Source organism: Ovis aries, chromosome 3 (genome assembly GCF_016772045.2).
Source record: "Ovis aries strain OAR_USU_Benz2616 breed Rambouillet chromosome 3, ARS-UI_Ramb_v3.0, whole genome shotgun sequence".
NCBI lineage: Eukaryota > Metazoa > Chordata > Mammalia > Artiodactyla > Bovidae > Ovis > Ovis aries.
In genome coordinates this window covers 25,856,909-25,878,268 of record NC_056056.1, presented here as the reverse complement: position 1 = coordinate 25,878,268, position 21,360 = coordinate 25,856,909, and the positions used below count along the sequence as shown (strand labels likewise).

The following is a 21,360-nucleotide window of genomic DNA, read 5'->3' as shown; positions in this document are numbered from 1 at the left end:
ACGAACCATGCAGTAGTGATATTTTTAATATGAGTAAACATTTTATTTAGCAATTGCTGTGTACCCAGCATTATGGTAAAGAATCCCCCTTGCAATGCAGGAGATCCTGGTCCTGTCCCTGGGTTGGGAAGATCCCCTGGAGAAGAAAATGGCAACCCACTCCAGTGTTCTTGCAAGGAGAATCCCATGGACAGAGGAGCCTGGCGGGCTGTAGTCCGTAGGGTTGCAGGGAGTCAGACAAGACTTCACGATCATGTGCACACACACAAAAAAACACAAGCATTACGGTAAGCATTTTATACGTTTTAGTTTATCTAATCTTCTAATAATCCCCTTTAAAAAATTAGTTTTTAAAACAAATGCTGAAAAAGAGAAAGGAAAAATACCTTGGTGTTCATAGTGAAATTCCTATAAACAGTCTGGGCCCCATAAAGGAAAGTGTCTCCATCATTGGTGAGGCAGCCATCCACATAACCACTGGCGTTGAGGTAGGCACACATGGCTTCAGCTTCACCAGCAGCTTGGACCCAGGGAATTCCTAAGCATTCCAGCATATCAAGACACTGAAAAGAAAAAGTAGGTGCAACAAATCTAGGAACATTTGCATTGCTGCTTTTTATGGTGTTTAACTTACTGTTATATTACAAATACTAATAGCTTTTTAGTTATGTTTTAAATTATGATATTTAAGAAATAATTGGAAATGGGAACACAATACTTTTAAGCATTAACGGATGAATGATTGCTGAACTTTTATGTACATTAATAAATACTGTATTGAGTCATGTTTTTATAAGAGCCGTATGTTTTAGAGAAAGGTACTGACCCACTAAGAGAAACAATACTATGTGTGGGATTTGCTTCAAAATAATGTGGAAGTAGGGAAGCAGGGGGGAGTATAGGTGAAACAAAATTGCTCAAGTTGATAATTTTTAAAGATTGGTGATGGGTTACTTTGGATTATTTAAATTTTTCTTTCTTTTTTTTTTTAAAAAATATAAAATCTTTAATTCTTACATGCATTCCCAAACATGAACCCCCCTCCCACCTCCCTCCCCATAACATCTCTCTGGGTCATCCCCATGCACCAGCCCCAAGCATGGTGTATCCTGCGTCAGACATAGACTGGCGATTTGATTCTTACATGATAGTATACATGTTAGAATGCCTTTGATGTCAATTAAAAAGTAACCTGTATCCAATTAAATATTAACTTAAAAATTATTTTTTTAAAGTAACGAATATTCAATTTTCACTGTTCAGTGTTATCTCAAGAATTTGGAAATATCTTTAAATTATAATAATTAATCACATTAACATTTACATTTGTAAAACTATAGCAATCCTTTTCACATGATGACCATCCCAATACGAGCTCTTCTGAAGAAGTTGCAAGTACACAATTTTGGCTTGAGAACTTTAAAGTTCACTTTTTATCACCTCCCCTGTACAATGAAACTCTTATTGTGGGAAACCACACAGGGGCCGGTTGTTGGAGTGCTCCAGGGAAGTCACAAGTCTGTGCAGGATGTTTGTTATCAACCTCCTGATGTATAATCTGCTATAGCTTTCTTTGGGTTATGAATTTACCTCTGTTGGGTAGCTTCAGCTTTACAGCTTAGTGCATTCTTTTTTATTGTATGTCACACTCTCATTCTATCATTGGGGAATACTGGGTATGGTGAGGAAAAGTGGCTATTTACTTGCTTCTAGAGGGACAGAATAAATATCTCTTGTTTTAATTGGTTGTTTACATGTTATATTATGTAATAAAAAACCTCTGCCAGATGTTGCCCAAGGTGGACAAGGTTCAGAAAGACAAAATACCAAGTCAAAAAAAGGGTACTTTTCAGGACTCCAGCTAGGCGACCTTAGGGAGACAGACTTGTTATAGGTGCTGCTCAACTGAAACATAGTTGTTTCTTCCTTACCCCTAGATAAGAAGTATCCTTTCATAAAAAACAACAAGAGATTCCAGATTCTTGTGCTGCTGCTGCTGCTAAGTCGCTTCAGTCGTGTTCGACTTTGTGTGACCCCATAGATGGCAGCCCACCAGGCTCCCTGGGATTCTCCAGGCAAGAACACTGGAGTGGGTTGCCATTTCCTTCTCCAATGCATGAAAGTGAAAAGTCAAAGTGAAGTCGCTCAGTCATGTCCAACTCTTAGCAACCCCATGGACTGCAGCCTACCAGGCTCCTCCGTCCATGGGATTTTCCAGGCAAGAGTACTGGAGTGAGGTGCCATTGCCTTCTCCAAGATTCTTGTGCATGTCCTCCTAACTCTTTTCAAAAGCTAGCACAGAATTTGTGATGAGGTTGGCTGGAATTTTCCCTGCCCTTAGTCTCTATGATGTGGGGTAGAGGTTGTTTTGGAGGACTAATTTGTGCTTTACATGCTTGCAACTAAAAATGGCACTAGATTAGGAGAACATAAGGCCTAGCAACAGACTGTAGAGAAATACGATAATGATTAATGGGCAGGCAACACTGAATCAACATAAAATGTCTAAGTACACCACAACTGGTGAAATAAAGAAATAAGAATAGAAGCATTTTCTCAAAAAGACAAACACCTTTTTGCTTTATACTGGGTGTTTAATGCCTTCAGTATGTGAACCATAGATATTTCTAGGAACTGATATATAATAATTAGAATACAGTACAGATATTTTCTTCAATTATTGATAGTCATTAAGATGGAATAATCACTAATTGAAAATTACTTTTTTTAATCATATGAAAACAAAAAATAGAAAAAAAAAGGACAAAACTTCTGGAGAAAAAAGCTTATTAATTTGTGCAATGTCTTTTAAAAGAAATTAAAATTTTAATCAACATTTAAGAAGAAAAACAGGGATGTGAACTCAAAAGAAATATCATAAAAGGTTTATATCCTTAGCCTATAAAGAAATTGAACAAAACAATAGTAAAACCTCAAAAAGGTTAAGTGGGAAAAGGATATGATGGTCATTACTTACAGAAGGACTAAAACTAACTTAATGTTTAACTTCACCATTAAAAGAATATGACATATAACTATGTATTATATGTATTTATATGTACTATATAAACCAATAAATGTCTTTGACTTTGCATATAATAGTACAAAGATAGAACTCTTAATATCCAAAGATTTTGTGGATGCACTGAAATTGCTTATCTCATATCGGTACTGGTAGGAAGTAGTTGGCAAGAGTTATATAAAATCCTTTCTAAACTTAGGTCTATCAAGCCCACTTTGGGTAATTTATTTTCAAATCACAAGAAAAAGCTATGTTCACAAAAAAAATGTTTCTCACGATTTCATGTATAATAGAGAAGAACTGAAAAGCAAACAATATACAATATACAACCATGGGGAATGATTTCAAGTACAACCATTACAAGTAATAATTCTGAATAGAATATGGTAACAGGGAAATACGGGTATGCTACATTAAGTGAAAAGTCCAAGATAAAAATTACTTGTGCATGATTATGACAACTTTAAAAATTAAACACATTTAAAAAGATACAAAATAGTTATAGCTTCCTATTGTTTTACTTATATACTTTATCTTATTATAGATTTATCTTTTTTTAAGATATATATTTTGTAACAGATAAACATATTAAAATAATAACTTTTTATAATTTCAAAGCCCTGAGGGAAGCCAAATCAAATTTTATCTATCAACTATTATTAATCCTGAATGAGTAAAGTATGAATTAATGAGACTGCTATTCTGGGCATTTGTTAAGTGCTGAAGGTTTCATGAAACTTAACATATTAAGTCCCAATTATGTACCAGTTGCTTTAGATATATTTTCTCTGATTTTCACTATAACCTTGTAAAGTATTATCACCCTCATTTTACAGAGTAGGAAATGAGGCAAAGATAGGTTAAAAATCTTGCCCCTAGAGTTTCTAGATGCCAGAATCGGAACTTGAACATGGGTATTTCACTCCAAAGCATAAACTCTCTTCTCTATTCACATTGGCCTTTTAGTGAAGACAGTAAGTATTAAAGATATTGACCAACAAAGTTTATTACAGTAAAATACACTCTTTAATTCAAATCAGAATTATTGAATCAGGCCCGAATGCTTACCTCCTTCAAGACTGACTTAAAATGTGATCTCCCTGTTTTCTGAGACCATGTTTTTCCAGAAGGTCCATATCGGACCTGATTCCTCTTACTGATGACATCAGCTTTCAGGTGGGGGGGTTCCCCTTCCATAACGAACACCAGCTTTACATCCATTAGCGTTAAATATGAGATACGAAAAAATAGATTCCTGAAATAGAAAAAGTTAATGATACTTTAATCATCATATATGAATAGCAGAAGTCAACACTGCAGAATGACATAATGGCAAAGACACTAGTGTCAAAAATGCTACATGCAATAATGTCTTATTTATTATGATTTTCAGTGGACTGAACTGAGAAACCACTGCTTGTTTTTTAGCAAAGGAGATTTATGATTATTCTAATTGCTATGTGGGAAATGGTTTGGAGGAGGAGGAGGCCAAGAGAAGAGGGAGGGAAGCTAGTGAAAACTTCATCTCAACAGGGCATATAAGAGATGTTGTCATACACGGAGGTAGTGCTTCTGGAGAAAAGTTTGTGAATGCAACATATGTTCTGGAAGGGGAACTGGCCAGACTTCAGATGGACTGGATACGGGGAGAGGCAAAGCAGGGGAAGAATGGCTCCCAAATTCCTGGCTTTTAGTCACTGAAACATCCTAGGGGATATGTTAAATAGGCAGTCAGGTCTACGAGTCTGGAGCTTCAAGGGTATGAAGTACAAATTTGTGAGTCACCAGTATGAGGTGGCTCAGTGATAAAGAATCTGCCTGTTAATGCAGGAGACATGTGTTCAATCCCTGGGTCAGGAAGATCTCCTGAAGGAGGAAATGGCCATCTACTGCAGTATTCTTGCCAGGAAAATCCCATGGACAGAGGAGCCTGATGGGCTATAGTCCACAGGGTTGCAAAGAGTTGGACACAACTGACTGAGCAGGCACACACACAATATGGAGATGGCAGATATGGGCATGTGAATACATTTTAAAATCTGAAAATGCAAAATGGCAACAACAAAACAAATGAAGTGGAAACAAAACCAAGACGTCCACCTACCTATATTCTGAGAATGTTTACTTTACCTGAGGTGGGGCTTCATGACTGTCCCAATCATTTTTTTGACTGTCTGTGCTTCACACACCCAGAGACTCAGATCAACCGCAATGGTTTTCCCACTGAGACTGTGCAAGTGGACGTGTTGTTTAACAGGCTCCAAAATTTGCCACAAGTCATTTACTCCCATCCTGGTGGTTATCTGTTATTTGAAACAAACTTTTCAAAAGATTGTTAAAAGACATAGAAGCTCAGAAAAAAAATTTAGACAGTGTATTTTGAGCTAGTTGGGGGTGATTCATAAATAGTATTCTCATTTTCTTTTACTAGTCAGCTCTTCAGGATGAATCAAGAATACCTGAAACATGAAAAATGGTGGTAATACACTTAGTGGCTACAAAAATACTGATGCAGCAGCTGAAAAGTTATCAGCAGAATATAGCATGCTGAATTTGTCCTTAAAATCCACTCATGTCACCCAATATGTTTCTCTGTATTACTGAAAAATAAAGTTACTTTAAAATTTAAAGTCACCAAATGTCAATGGTTGTCTCTCTTCATTCTTTCTTCTTTTCCACGCTGCCTGCAGCAGTGGCTGACAATAAAATTTTTCACATGGTCACATTAAAACTGAATGAAATCTGGAAAATAAAAGGAAAAATTACCCTCATCCCAAAGGGTGGTAATTGGCTTTGCTCCAGTGAATAATAAGAGCTAACAAATGCAGAGAAAAATCGAAGGAACTGGTAATGTGTATTTGTCTTGTTGAGAATTCACTCCTTGATCTACATACCTAAAGAGAGAATAGGACTAGTCCTCTATCATAATCAGGAAAAAACAAAGAGACAAAAACAAGGAAGAATGCAAACATACGAACAAAAGACAAAAACACAGGATTAATGAAGGAAAACTCTGGTGGATAAGTGGAGGGGAGATAGAAAATGAAGACCTGAAGAATACGTAATTATTTTTTTAAAAAAGAGCATTGGCTTTTTAAATTACAACATCACACATGTTCATTGTGGGGAAATAAAACATCTTTTTAAAGAAAAATATTTTAAAATGACCTATAGTCCCATTTGGGCTTTCCTGGTGCCGTAGCAGTAAAGAATCTGTCTGCAACACAAAAGAGATGCAGGTTTGATTCCTGGGTCAGGATAATCCCCTAGAGGAGGGCATAGCAACCACTCCAGTATTTTTGCCTAGGAAATCCCATGGACAGAGGAGCCTATAGGGAGGGCTGCAGTCCACGGGGTTGCAAAGAGTTGGACATGACTAAAGCGACTGAGTATAGGAGCAGTTTCAGTAGTCAAAAAAAACACCGTTAAAACTTTTCTATGTACATGATATTAAAAAAAAAAATTAGCTTAAGCTCTGCTATCGTAACCTGCTTTGGTATTTTCTATATGCAAGTTTTCCTTTATTAAACATCTATAGCTGTTTTGAACTGTGGTGTTGGAGAAGACTCTTGAGAGTCCCTTGGACTGCAAGGAGATCCAACCAGTCCATTCTGAAGGGGATCAGCCCTGGGATTTCTTTGGAGGGAATGATGCTGAAGCTGAAACTCCAGTACTTTGGCCACCTCACGTGAAGAGTTGACTCATTGGAAAAGACTCTGATGTTGGGAGGGATTGGAGGCAGGAGGAGAAGGGGACGACAGAGGATGAGATGGCTGGATGGCATCACTGACTCGATGGACCTGAGTCTGAGTGAACTCCAGGAGCTGGTGATGGACAGGGAGGCCTGGCGTGCTGCGATTCATGGGGTCGCAGAGTCAGATACGACTGAGCAACTGAACTGAACTGATAGCTGTTTTTCTTTTCCTTTATTATTTGATAAAAACTATTATGTAGCATTTGAAGATTCAGTCTGACTATATAACAGACCAGTTCAGTTCAATCGCTCAGTCGTGTTCAACTCTTTGTGACCCCATGGACTGCAGCACATCCAGCTTCCCTGTCCATCACCAACTCCCAGAGCTCACTCAAACTCATGTCTATTGAGTCAGTGATGCCATCGAACCATCTCATCCTGTCATCCCCTTCTCCTCCTTCTTTCAATCTTTCCCAGCATCATCAGGGTCTTTTCCAATGAGTCAGTTCTTCGCATCAGGTGGCCAAAGTATAGGAGCTTCAGCTTCAGCCTCAGTCCTTCTAATGAATATTCAGGACCAGTTTCCTTTAGGATTGACTGGTTGGATCTCTTTGCAATCCAAGGGACTCTCAGGAGTCTTCTCAAACACCACAGTTCAACAGCATCAATTCTTTGGCAATTAGCTTTCTTTATGGTCCAACTCTCACACTCATACATGACTACTGGAAAAATCATAGCTTGGACTAGACAGATATATTACAGATATCCTCTGAGTAATGACCTTATTTCCTTCTAAAAACACAAGGATATAAAAACATATTAAGACAAAAAACTATCATCATAATGTAAAACAATTCTAAATAAAATGCAACCGTATTGTCTGTTCCTTTAACAGAGTCCATAGTAAAAGTAAATGCTCTCAAGTTGTACATGACTGCAAAGAAAATAAATGCTGGAAGCATGGTTGTCCTTCTCTGAGCTTTTCTGAATCTTAATTTTAAATGTGGCCAGTGTTACCACAAGTAGTATTTTGTGCACTCATTTTTAAGAGCTGCACAAACTTTTGCTCATATGTCACTTTAGAAGGAGTATTATAGATTTAAAAAGAGAAGAAAGCATTAGCTAATGGTGGTTCCAGTGCTTGTACTATTTCACAAGAAGGCCCACAGATTGAATGTGGGTGACATTGCAGCAGATGCAGAATCAAGGTTGTCTTGCCTAAATATTAAGTAACGAAATATGGATATAGTCATATTTCAATTAAATATGTGGTCAATAAAAAGCAATGTTCTATAACTTTACGAGTGCATGAGTATCAAACATGACTTCAGTATGGTTTTTTTAGGGATGAGAGTCACACCTTCTGGTTTACTGCAGAACACCTAAGAATGAGTCACCTGGTCTCAGGCAAGGTAGATCTTTTCCCCAGCCCTTCCAGATCTAAAGCTCACTCCTTCCAACCACAGCTCTAATATAGACAGTGACGAATAAGGGTGTTGGGTGTCACATAGTGCAGTGTTGTTTGTCATGGCACACACAAACACACATTTATGTATAGGACTGAAATGTAAACTGTACTCCTTCTTTGGTTAGGCTGCACAGGGATCTTAGTTCCCCAACACAAGCCTCTTGCAATAGAAGCCCACAGTCCTAACCACTGGACTGTCAGGGAATTCCCTTCTCCAAGTTATTGATAAAGAAAATCTAACCTCCTGCTTTATCTTTACATGGATACACAATATGGACATGAGATTGAGCAGGCTCCAAGAGTTGGTGATGGACAGGGAAGCCTGGCATGCTGTAGTCCACGGGGTCACAAAGAGGCGGACACGACTGAGTGACTGAACTGAACTGACAATGGGCATCTAATTCTTGATTCCACCATCTCTCCTCAAAACTGTCTACCCTTAGTCATTCCCAAATACTCAGTTGCTTAGGCCAAAAACCTAGCAGTCATTCTTGATTGTTCTCTTTACTAACAGCAACTTGATCAGCAAGTCCCTTGTCTCTAAAACACACCCTAAATCCCAATTTCTGAAGAAAATCCCCTTAGTTCTTTCTGCAGTCTCCTATCTGGCCTCCCTGCTTCCACTTTTTATCACCTCCCACTGCCGCCGCTAAGTCGCTTCAGTCAGTTGTGTCCGACTCTGTGCGACCCCATAGATGGCAGCCCACCAGATTCCCCCGTCCCTGGGATTCTCCAGGCAAGAACACTGGAGTGGGATGCCATTTCCTTCTCCAATGCATGAAAGTGAAAAGTCAAAGTGAAGCCGCTCAGTCGTGTCTGACTCTCAGTGACCCCATGGACTGCAGCCTACCAGTCTCCTCAGTCCATGGGATTTTCCAGGCAAGAGTACTGGAGTGGGGTGCCATTGCCTTACCTCCTACTCCTACACAATCATTAGAAGCTACACACAGAAGCCATTTCATTCTTTGTTCCTTTCTTGGCACCAGCTCTGCCTCTGAAGTGATATTAAGTAGCAACGCTAAGACTGTAAAGCATATAAAGTTCCAAAAAGGGACAGAATGTAACAATTTTTAAGATATCCAGGTACAACTAGATTTTAAATATAGAACTGATGGTTCCTGCATGAGGTCATGATCAACCTGAAAAGGTTACTTGAAAATAGCTCAGCATTGAGTAAAATTTAAAAACACTGCACATAGCACATAGCAAACTCACCCTAAACTGTATAACTTTATGTTCCGTTTTTATTTCAATAGGGTGCAATTTGAAATTTTTTGTGGTGTAGGATTTGATGAGTCTCTACTCATATTTTATAACATAATGACTTCACTGACATCAATCTGCTCATGCAATCAATGTATATTATTTATATAAAGAAAATCTCCTAAAATATTAATTCTATAGAATTAATATGATGCAAGAACACTTATGTGAATAAGAAAGTCAGAGAAACCTATAGCAAATAATTTTATAGCCTTACTAGTGGTTTCAATTTATTTGCTTTAGTGAAAAAGCATTGGACTTGGGATAGAAAACCTAGAATTTTGATCTTGGATACATTAACTGTATGTGTAACCTTGGGAAGACATTTAACCCATCTACAAAATGAGAGGTGTTAAAAAAGATGAATTACAAGATTCTGACATTCTTTGAATCTCATCATCAATTTTGATAGCCTGGTATTTAAACTCTATTTCAGATTGTTATCACTTGGTAGAAAAAACATGGATTTCTAGTTTAAAGAAAGAGCTTAAGAATCCCCTTCAGATTAAAACAAAACCAAATCCTTTGATGTAACCATATGGTGCCCATAAATCAGTTTATGCTCCTAAAACTTCCTTAAAAGCTAATAAGCTTTTATTGGTTAATTATAAAACTGAATGAGGTGAGAAAAGCACAGAACCTTGCTAATTCCACTAATGAATCAAATTTAAAGAACACAAAAAGAGGTCAATGGTCTTATTTATGTAAAAATATACATTTTATTAAACAGTTTTATTTTAGGCATAAACATTAGAAATCTTTTTTAATGATAAAGAAGGAAATACTTTTAATTTCCCAATTCTCATGTAGATAACTATTTTCATATAAGTTTGGTAAACTATATAAAATTTATTTCAGTACAGGATTATACTGTATAGGATATACCACATAATTTCACTAATTAATGTTATGTTTACTGTTTTATTTTCATCTGAATTTAGCCTAAACTTTGAAGCATAATATAACCCAGGCTTAACATGCTAATAGTAAACACTTATTAAATGCTTATAATTTACCAGAACTCATCTTGCTACTGGAGATACAGTAGTGAAAAAGTGGTTAGGTGAGCTTAGAGATAAAAAGGGAATTTCAACAAGGAGACAAATACAGGCACAGAAGTAAGGTTAAATAGAGGAAGAGGAGTATATAGATCTGAAGAAGGCAGCTTACCTAGTGTAGGGCATCAAGGAAGGCTTCCTAAAGGAAGTGACAGCTAAGCACAGACCTCCCAACCGTGTTTCCCATCTCTTACCAACAAGGACCACTTCGGCCAGAGGCTGTAGAGTTTTCATCTATTTTGACTATGTCCTATGTGTGTCATGGCAAGGGCTAGGATCGGAGCATATATTTGATATCTTTAGACATCAGTTTCTTTGGGGGTGTTCTGGGTTAGCGGTAAATATCTTTTTTCCATCTAGAAAGGAAGTGTTGGAGTACAGAAAGTGGATTACATAGCTAGATTAGCATGTCACGGGAAGAGTTGTGTAAAGACTGAAGTGGGAAGCAAAGCACTGAAAGCTAAGCCAAGGAATTTACACTTTCTTTAGTTCCGATGTTTACTGAGAGGGTTTACAATGTAAACCAGGCACGAGCTGGTGGGGGTGGGGGCGGGAAAGAAAGACTGTATATATAAACAACCACAAAGCCTTAAGGTAGTTGCTACGAGGGAAGTTATTTTCAAACACAGAGTTAACACCGAACAGGAGGAACACCCAAGTGTGCCCACAGGGTGATCGAGAAAGGCTCGCCCAGGATGGCCTAGCACCTGGCGTGAGACTTTGCCCCACGGGGCCCTGGCGAGACCATCTGGGACCCAGGGCCTCGGTTCTGCGCTTAGCGGCGGCGGATATCTCCCCCGCGGGGGCGAGCCGCGGGGTGGGGAGACCCCGGGCTCGGAGAGCCAGGGCCAGGCCGGGAGTTCCGGGCCGCGGTGCTACTCAACCCAGAGAGAACGGCGGGAGGTGTCCTGGGAAGAGGGGAGAGCAAGATAAGAACGCGAACATAGAGCTCGCCTCCAACCAGCTTGCAATCGCCCCTAGATTGCAAAGGAGCGGATAGAGGGGCCTGGGCGGGGCCGTCTCCACAGATCCGCGCGGGACTTACCCGGACAACCCTGCTTCCTTGGTTTTTGGAAAGACGCCCTTCTGTCATTTACCAGTTTGGTCTGAATTCTAATTACTGCTGCCTCCAAGTTTCTAAATCTCCCTCTACTCAAAAAAAAAAAAAAACAGAAAACGAAAACTTTCTTTTTCCCTTCCCAAGCAAAGCCTAGAGTTCGGAGGCTAAGCACTCAGGCCCGGAAACCTCCCCGGAAACCACTTGAATCCGGCGCCTCAGCCACGCGGCTCCGCCTCTTCCGGGAAGTGACTTCCGCCTTTCCGTGACCGCGGCCTTACACGCCGCGGCGGCGCCCAGCCAGTCGCTGTACGCATGCGCGGAACTGTAGCCGCCGTTAGTGTTCCAGGGTAGTTTTTTTTTTTCTCCCCGCTTTCAGTTAGGCAACTCACCCGCCCCGACCCCTCCGCGCATCCCACAGTCGCAGAGCCCCGGCGCTCCTCCCAGCATCCCCACTGCCCGCCCAGGGGTACTTCCGGCCTCGCCTCCTAGACTCCAGTGGCGCGAAAACTCCGTATCGCGCACGCGCGGGCGGAGCCCCAGCCGGCGGAGGGGGGGGCGGGGCGCAGGCGCGGAGAGTCCGGAGGTGGGGGCCGGGGGCGGCGGGGCTCCTGCCTTCTCCCGCGGTGGGCGCGCGGTGTCTCGGGGACCAACGGCTGCTGAGCCGACTGCGAGATTCCACTAACGTGGCTTTAGCGTCCTGTGCTGCGGCGGCAGTCCCGCCGATCGGGGGTTCTTTGGGGGAGACTTCGACTTGTTCAAGGTAGGCTAAGGGCGCGCTCCGTCGCCCTCTCTTGCTTCGGATCCTCCCTTGGCCGGCGCCCTCCCTCAGCCCACCCGGTGGCGGCCGGGTCTTTGGAGCCGCGGCGGTGCCCAGGGCGCGCGAGTCAATGGCCGGCGGTGATCTCCGCGCCCTCTCCGCCGGCGGCGCGGGTCCCTTCAGCCGCAGGAAACTTGCCGGTGTCCGCCGGGCCCCTCCCTCGGACGGCTCTAGCGGCGGTGCTTGAAAAATCCCGTCTCCGGCTAGCCTGAGGGAACCTGGCGCCCGGCCCCGAACGGTCCTCGTTAGGCTTTGATGAGTGGTTTGAAGGGGAGAAGGGTTAGGGGGATGAGTCTGGGCTCTGGGATTGGGTTCTTATCACCCCTTCTGATGACCCCTTACAAGTAACAACTTAACTACGTTTAAGAGATATGTGTAAATATCCCTGAAGGTGGCTTTGTTGCTGAATGCCAGTTTCAGGAGAACGCAAAACTGTTACCTAGAAAAATTTAAATTGTGACGTTTGGAAGTTTTATGATGGCCTGTCTTTCCCCCTTATTTTCTTGTGGAGATGAATTGGAGAAGAATCAGTACTGGGAATTACAGAACACAGAGCTCAAGGGTGGAGGAAGGGCTGCAGGACACTTTGGGGCATAAGAGGGTGCTGTGCTTAATTCATACGAGAGCAACTATTTGGTGTTTAAACCCTGAACACAGAACTTACGTGAGTGCTTGCTACTCTGTATATGTCGTGAGATTGAAAGGGAGTGTTCTAAATACAAGCTATTCTGGAATATATTCAAAAGAAGAAAAAGTCCAAATGTCCAGACTTTTAGATGGCTGCTGTGTAGTCTTTTAAAATACTTACTAGCTTATTCACTGGCTTGTAGATAGTGCCATGGATGTATGTGGGTGGTAAGGGAGCATGTTAGAAATACTTAGATTCACTTTATCTCCTTTTACTGTGAGAAATATGCAGAGTAATTATTTCCTGTAGGAATGTGTGTTTTCAGTTTTCCGTTTTTCTTTTTTTCCCCCTTGAATTCCAGTAAGTACAAAGAAGTTTGGAGATTACCAGAATATTACTTTTTACATGTTTTTGTATAAGAACCAGTGTTGTGTGACCCTGAACAGGTTGGCACCACCTCTGTAAATTTCATTTCCTGTTCTGTAATTGGGCTTCCGCAGCACGTCAGATGGTAAAGAATCTGCCTGCAATGCAGGCAACCTGGGTTCAGTCCCCCTGGGTCAGAAAGATCCCCCAGAGAAGGAAATGGCAACCCATTCCAGTATTCTTGCCTGGAGAATCCTATGGACAGAGGAGGCTGGTTTTTTATTTTACTGACTTTATTTTACTGATTAGATGTAGAATTTTGTATAAAACCTGCCTAAATCTTGATGATCATTTTTAGATCTAAGTTAGGAAAATTAGTCAAAGCCATACTTGGTTTACTTTCAGGAATTAGTGGCTCAGCTGGTAAAGAACCCACCTGCCAATGCAGGAGACTGGAGACTTGGGTTCATTTCCTGCGTCCTGAAGATCCCCTGGAGAAGGAAGTGGCAACCCACTCCAGTATTCTTGCCTGAAAAATTCCATGGGCAAAGGACCCTGATGGGCCACAGTCCATGGGGTCCCTAAGAGTCACACAATTGAGTGCCCACACATGCAGGCATTATGTTTAAGGCATAATTAAACATCACAGTTATATATGTGTATATACATATGTAAGTCTAGATGACTGAGAGTCAAGTGTAGACACTTAAGTATGTTTTATTCACTAGTTAATGAGATACATCTTACTCACTAGTTTCCTTGGTGAACAAATTCAAAATAGTTTCTGTGACTTTCTTAGTGCCGCTGCCAAATCTCCAGCTTTGTTATTGTCTCGATGCTGAGTCTTGTCTTACTCTTTCGTGACTTCATGGACTAACCCGCCAGGCATCTCTGTCCATGGGATTTTCCATGAACAGAGAATTCTTTCCATGGCAAGAATACTGGGGTGGTTGCCACTTCCTTCTCCAGGGGATCTTCCCAACCCAGGGATCAAACCTGAGTCAACTGCATTGGCAGGCGGATTCTTTACCACTGAGCCACCTGGGAAGTCTCTACTAGAATCTAACTCTATTATTTTGCTGCCTACTGGCATATCCATCTCAATTTCCTAGAAGCACTTCAAACTCAATGTTTTCAAGAAAAATGAATGAATCATTTCCAAACCTCAGTCTGCTGATGATAGCATTTACTATTAAGAGTAAAGATTGTTTCTGAAAATTAAACACAAGATAAAATTTTATACAGCAAGCCCAACATTAGAGGGACATATCACATTAGAATCCTTTTTGTAGTTTTATACATTACCAAAGGAGGAACAAGATGAGCAGACAATTTCACTGCCTATAAATAGTCAAACTTGGTTAAACTCAGTTCATGCCAAGTGGAACCTAGACATTAAAGAAGTTTGATTTGGGGTTTTGACAGCCTGGGTTTGGATCTAGGCTCTGCTAAGATACACCTACATAAGTTTGGGTATCTTTTAAATGAGCTTCAGTATCTCCTTTTGTAAAGTAAGGGGTCACTTATAAGGATGTTGAGAATTAAAGGGTTTGTACCTCTTAATCCCCTTCACTTATTTCACTCCCCTACTTCCCCCCTTCCCCTTTCTGGCAATTATCCATTTGTTCTTTGTATCAGAATCTGTTTTCATTTTGTTTTGATGTTTAGATTTAACATATAAGTGAGGTCATATGAGTATTTGTCTTCCTCTGAGTTATTTCATATAGTATAATACCCTTTGGGGCTTCCCAGGTGGCTCACTGGTAAAGAATCCACCTGCCAATGCAGGAGATTGGAGTCTGATCCCTGGGGTGGGGAGATCCTGTGGAGATGGAAATGGCTACCCACTCCACTATTCTTGGCTGGGAAATTGTATGGTCAGAGGAGCCTGGTGGGCTACAGTCCATGGGGTCAAAAAAGATTCAAACATGACTTAGTGACTAAACAAAAACAGCAATACCTATGTTGTTACAAATGGCAAGATTTCTTTTTAACGGTTGTATAATATTCCATTGTGTGTATGTGTTTTGTTGTTCAATCACTAAGTCCTGTCTGACTCTTTGCAGTCCTAAGATCTGCAGCACTCCAGGGGTGCAGGCTTCCCTGCCCTTCACCATTTCCTGGAGTTTGCTCAAACTCATGTCTTGAGTCAGTGATGCCATCCAACCATCTCATCCTCTGTTGTCCTCTTCTTCTGCTGTCCTCAGTCTTTGCCAGCATCAGGATCTTTTCCAGTGGGTCAGCTCTTCGCATCAGGCGGCCAAAATACTGAAACTTCAGCTCTAGCATCAGACCTCCCAGTGAATATTCAGAACTGATTTCCTTTAGGATTGACTGATTTGATCTCCTTGCATTCCAAGGGACTCTCAAGAGTCTTCTCTAGTACCACAGTTCAAAAGCATCAATTCTTCAGTGCCCAGCCTTCTTTATGGTACAGCTCTCACATCTGTACATGACTACTGGAAAAACCATAGCTTTGACTATACAGACCTTTGTTAGCAAAGTGATGTCTCTGCATTTTAACACGCTGTCTAGGTTTGTCATAGCTTTCCTTCCAACAAGCAATCGTCTTTTAATTTCATGGCTACAGTCACTATCAGCAGTGATTTTGTAGCCCAGGATAATAAAATCTGCCACTGTTCCACTTTTTCCTCATGTATTTGCAATGAAGTGATGGGAGCAGATGCCATTTTTGAACTTTGAGTTTTAAGCCACCTTTTTCACTGTCCTCATTCTTCCTCATTGAGAGAGAGGCTGTTTAGTTCCTCTTTGCATTCTGCCGTTAGAGTGGTATCATTTGCATTTCTGAGATTGTTGATATTTCTCCCAGCAGTGTTGATTCCAGCTTGTAATTCATCAAGTCTGGCATTTCAGGTGGTATACTCTGCATATAAGTTAAATAAGAAGGGTAACAACATACAGCCTTGATATTCCTGTCCGTTGTTCCATGTCTGGTTCTAATTGTTGCTTCTTGACCTGCATACAGGTTTCTCAGGAGGCCGGTAAGGTGGTCCGGTATTCCATCTCTTTTAAGAATTTTGCACAGTTTGTTGTGATCCACAAAGGATTTAGCATAGTCAGTGGAGCAAAAGTGGATGTTTTTCTGGAATTCTGCTTTTTCTATGATCCGTGGATGTTGGATGTATATGTGTATCGTGTCTTTATCCATTTATCTGTTGATGGGCATTTATATTGCTTCCATATGTTGGCTATTGTAATAATGCTGCAGTGAACATTGGTGTTCATGCCACTGCTTTTGTTCAGCACTGCTTGTCCTTTAGAGACTGGTCTGTTTTGCCTTTATTCTCACTCTGTTTCATTTGTGCTCTATATTGAGGCCACAGGGATTTTTTAAAAACACAAATCTGAGTGTTCAGATTTTATTACCCGAGTTTTGCTCACCTATAATTGTTTGATGGGTGGACTAATGAATTTTTTCACTTACTTATTTATTGTCTGTTGTATCTCATGTATATATTCCAAGCAGTGTGCTTATATTTCAATACATTAAAAATGAGGTGGTTTAATGCAGAATGAGTTTGTCTGTGGTGTGGTAGGAGCAGAATTGGGAATGAGGTAGTCCATGGCAGATTCAGAAGCAGTAGCAATTTCCCTTTCTTTAAAACCTCTGTTTTCTATTGATATTTCCAATTCTGTTATGACTGTTCTCACTGCTGTTAGCCCCTACTTTGATATTAATGGCAAGTATGAATTACTAGGTACTCACATTAAAATGGAAAATTTAGAAATTTATAATCCTGTGTGAAAATGCTTTTGGTTTTTCAAATTTCCTGTGTATATGCTTGCTATAATTAACCCTTGGTGATTGATTTTTTTTCCTCTTGAACTTATTTTTTCTTGATAATCATATTTGTTACTATTCCTGCCTTGATGGAGCTTGCTTTCTGCAAGGGAGAAGTAATATGATCCTTAATTTTGAATTTTTTTATTGTAAATAAATATTGAATACCATGAAGAGCTTTATGAATGTATTGAAAATCCCAGAGGGGCTTTCTTCCCCCCCCCCCCATTTTTATGTTTAACAGGATATTAAAAGTATTTTTCTTTACATCTGTTTATATTATCTTTTTAGCATCTTAGAAACAGTTCTACTGTTGTAACCTGTATTTAAGTCTCAGGACATTCACGTGTATTTTTAAAAGTCCATTATCATTAAATTATAGAATGATTCCTGTTTTTAAAGGTTGGATCCTTCGGTGTCTGTTAGATGCATGTTGCCATGGCAACCTAACAGCAAACTGCAAATCCCAGGCTAAGTACAGCAAATAAAAAAACGTTGTCGTCACGTAGCGCACTGTATTCTGTCTTGTATAGGATCTCACATTGATTATGAGAAGCTAATCACACGTACCATCATTCCCCTTCCTCCCCCGATTTTACTTGAAAAATGACTGTTTTCTAGTGGTAAAATACTAAGATCAATCAGCTGATGTCTGAGTGTCAGCTAACTGCAAGATCATGTATTAAGCATTAATGAAAACTGTCTAAAAGGACATTTAATATTGGGAAAATGAAGAAGCAATGCTACTTCTTTGCTCTTCTGTGATAAATAAATGACTAATTGAGTAAGAAACAGGTATGGGTGTGAGAAAAGGCAGTGTTGGGAAAATAATAGTCTGGTAGTGTTCTAGGGAATTAAAGTCAGCTGAAATTAATGAATATTAATTCTTGCTATTAAATAATTTGAAAATTGTGTTTGAGTTTCAAGTTCTGACTTGTGTAAGAGATTCAAAATAAACACTAAGTTACTTGTCAGAAAGATGGTGAATATTATGTAATTGTGACTATAATGTTAGTACTTTCTCAAAAGGCATTTGTTTAGGTTAAATGTCCTTTGGATGTTAACTAATATTCCCTTTAAATGGTATTTGATTTATCATGATACATTAGGTTCCTTGTTGCGTTCAGGACAGGGTAAAGTCCTAAATTCTTAATGCTGTTTACAACAATTCTTCTCAGACTTAATGTACTTGGGAGTCACCCGAGACCTTGTTAAAATGAAGATTCAGATTCACTTGTTTTAAATTGAAGTCTGAGATTCTGGATATCTAGCCTGTTCCTAGGAGATGTAGATGCTGCTTGCTGGTCCTTGGACCACACTTTGAATATCAAATCTGCCACTCAGTCTGTGGCTGGCTTCTCTGCGGCCCTAACTTTATTACTGGTAGCTGTGCCTTGTCATTTATGGCAGTATGTCATGGGCATGCTTACAGTATTCCCTGCAGTAGCAGTTGGCCGAATGTAGTCCAGGCTTCCATGAGACTGTTTCAGAGGGGCTACAAGATCAAAGTTGTTCTCATAATTATCATAAGATGTTATTTCCCTTTTTTACTTTCATTCACTTGTGACTACCTAGTGGAATTTTCTAGAGGTTATAGACGTGTGATGATGTCTGCTCTGATGGCTGATACAGTGTGTACTTGTGGGTTGTTTTAATTTTTTTTCAGTTTTAATTTATAATACGGTCAATATTGCTAGAAACAAAAGCCCTCTGAGGTCCTTGGTGCTTTTTAAGACACTGCAACCTTTGAGAACTGCTGCCCTCTGGTTTTCTTAGGCCATGGACACAGAGACTCACATCTGGAACTTGACCAGAGCTCTTTCCATGGCTTGAGGTGGCTGTTGGGCTGGGGTGTGCACCTTGCTTCTCTAGGCACTGGTAGAAGGCCTTCTCTGTCACATCCAGTGGGGAATGGGAGTAAATATAGCATCCTGTTACACCCTCTTATGGGTAGACCTCTAGGTTCTTCATCAGATGTCCCTATCATGCCTCCCTACTTGGCCTGCACAGCCTTGTCTGACTCTGGCCCAGATGGGATGTTGCGATGCTTCCTTTTAGCATCACCAAAAGGAGGTCCACACTACCCACTTGACCTTTGCTGATGCAGGGGGTGGTGAGGAAGGGACAACAGTTCTTTTAATGGTATTTGACTAGAGTGATTATTGTCTGAGAGTCTTCTTGTTAGACTTCCTTTTCCTGGCCTTTTGTCTGGAGAGAACAGGCTTTCATTAAGCCTTTTGTTTCCCCCTGCACCTCTTGGTGTTTCCCCTGTTGCTGGCTTCTCCAAGTCCGCAGTAGTTGAGAGAAAACAAAAACTCAGTCAACCACTGTGACATCTTTCCTTGGATTGTGAGGTTCCTAGCAGATGTAGATGCTGCTTGCTGGTCCTTGGACCACACTTTGAATATCAAGTCTGCCACTCATTCTATGGCTGGCTTCTCTGCTGCCTTTTTCAGAGTTGTGTTATGCTTGTTTTATAGTATATAATTTTCAAGAATGTTTTACTAAGCAAGAGGAATAGGGAAAATATATCTGTTCCACCTTCATAGAAATGGAAGTCTCTGATTGCTTTTTTCAACTTGCACTTTGGGTCAAAGAATTCTGAACTCCAGCTCCACTGCATAACTCTTATATTTGATTGTCGAAAAATATATGAGTAAGTATTAAAATATTTTTGTTAAAGAAAAACTAGATTTGATAAACGTAAGTAGCTACTTTGGGGAGAAAAAAGATTAATTAAATAGAATTGACGTGAAAGGAATCAGGACCACAGTTGAGGATTGTCCAAAACAAGGTAATTTTGTGTAATAAATTTGAAGCTTTAAATTATCAGTGTTCTGGAAAATAAAATTACAGCAGACTTGTTCTAGGAATCTATAGTCAACCTGTAATAGCCAGTATACAAAAAAAGAAATTGAAATGATTTCATAAAATTAAAATAGTCTCCATTATCTAATAGCTTTAAGGTTAGTTCTTTTTCACTTTCAAGAAAACCTTTCAGTGTCATGCCATAGTGGTGATAGCAAAGCATTAAAAGATAAACTACCCAGGTCACTTAATGAAGCATGCATTGTCATAATAAAACTTGTCAAAGATAGTTCCCCAAAGCAGTTCCAACAAGATATGTATAGATATTTGACATTTCTGCAAAATTGCTCTGTCAGTATAAGTTTGGAGGGCAGTGGATAAAATTTAAGCACTATATGTATCTCTCCCCTGCCCTCCTCCTATCTCTCATTTGTACTTTAAAGTCCTTATTCTCCCACTTTGATCTATTTCTTGCTGTCTTTGTAACATACTCCACTGGCCTCCCAGTGCACACCTACATGTCTGACTGGCTTCCTTGCCATCCATACGTCATCAAGGTGAACTATCCTTTTTTCTACTGAGGACTGAGTTGAATCTTTCAGTCCGAATTAATGAGAGGGAAAATCTCATTTAATCCCTTGCTGCCCAGATACCTGGCACAAACCTGCTGTGATATAGTTCTGGGGGCACCTAAACGGATCGAACCCCACTCCAGTACTCTTGCTTGGAAAATCCCATGGATGGAGGAGCCTGGTGGGCTGCAGTCCATGAGGTCGCTAAGAGTCAACCACGACTCAGCGACTTCACTTTCACTTTTCACTTTCATGCATTGGAAAAGGAAATGGCAACCCACTCCAGTGTTCTTGCCTGGAGAACAGAGGAGCCTGGTAAGAGGCCGTCTATGGGGTCGCACAGAGTTGGACACGACTGAAGCGACTTACGAGCAGCAACAGCAAACAGATTGAAAGTAGAACTATTTTTCATATTCTTGTATCTTAGAAATTTTTTGGTACCTCTGCTGTGGATGTTTCTCATTATTTAGCAGACAGTTATTAGGTACCTATCACTTTAGGGCTCTAAGAGAATTTTTAAGAAAAAAATGGAAGCAACAGTTCAAGTAATCATACCATTTCATTTCAACAAAAGACCATCAACTTGGACTTAAGGTGTGGCATTTATGTTTAAAAAAGCTTGATGATGTTAATTTTCTAGAGACAAATTTTAAGGAATATTGGTAAAAACAAAAAAACTAGATAATTAGCCTGGGTTATTTCTTAGAGAACAGTGAAGTGACACTGCTTAGTTCAGTCGCTCAGTCGTGTCTGACTCTTTGCGACCCCATGGACTGCAGCACATCAGGCCTCCCTGTCCATC

The 21,360-nt window shown here is 40.3% G+C and overlaps 2 protein-coding genes across 15 annotated transcripts in view; one reads left to right on the top strand and one right to left on the bottom strand.

Annotated features, from left to right (window-relative positions):
• Positions 1 to 11,774, bottom strand: part of GEN1 (GEN1 Holliday junction 5' flap endonuclease) — a 34,358-nt gene extending 22,584 nt beyond the window's left edge. For 3 of the 13 annotated variants that reach the window (XM_042245806.1, XM_042245805.2, XM_042245807.2), the window contains exons 1-4: positions 11,551 to 11,774; positions 5,153 to 5,325; positions 4,091 to 4,277; positions 387 to 563 (exon numbers count right to left, since the gene is read on the bottom strand). In XM_042245806.1, the coding sequence (XP_042101740.1) occupies positions 387 to 563; positions 4,091 to 4,277; positions 5,153 to 5,325; positions 11,551 to 11,598 (585 nt within the window). In that variant the 5' untranslated portion in view covers positions 11,599 to 11,774. Of the gene's footprint in view, positions 1 to 386; positions 564 to 4,090; positions 4,278 to 5,152; positions 5,765 to 10,617; positions 11,332 to 11,550 lie in introns of those variants that run through there. The other 10 variants (XM_042245817.2, XM_042245814.2, XM_042245820.2 and 7 more) reach the window with 10 other exon arrangements.
• Positions 11,775 to 12,127: 353 nt separating this feature from the next.
• Positions 12,128 to 21,360, top strand: part of SMC6 (structural maintenance of chromosomes 6) — a 72,202-nt gene continuing 62,969 nt past the window's right edge. For both annotated transcript variants that reach the window (XM_042245804.2, XM_004005698.6), the window contains exon 1: positions 12,128 to 12,325. The gene's annotated coding sequence lies outside the window, so the exon portion shown is untranslated. The remainder of the gene's footprint in view (positions 12,326 to 21,360) is intronic.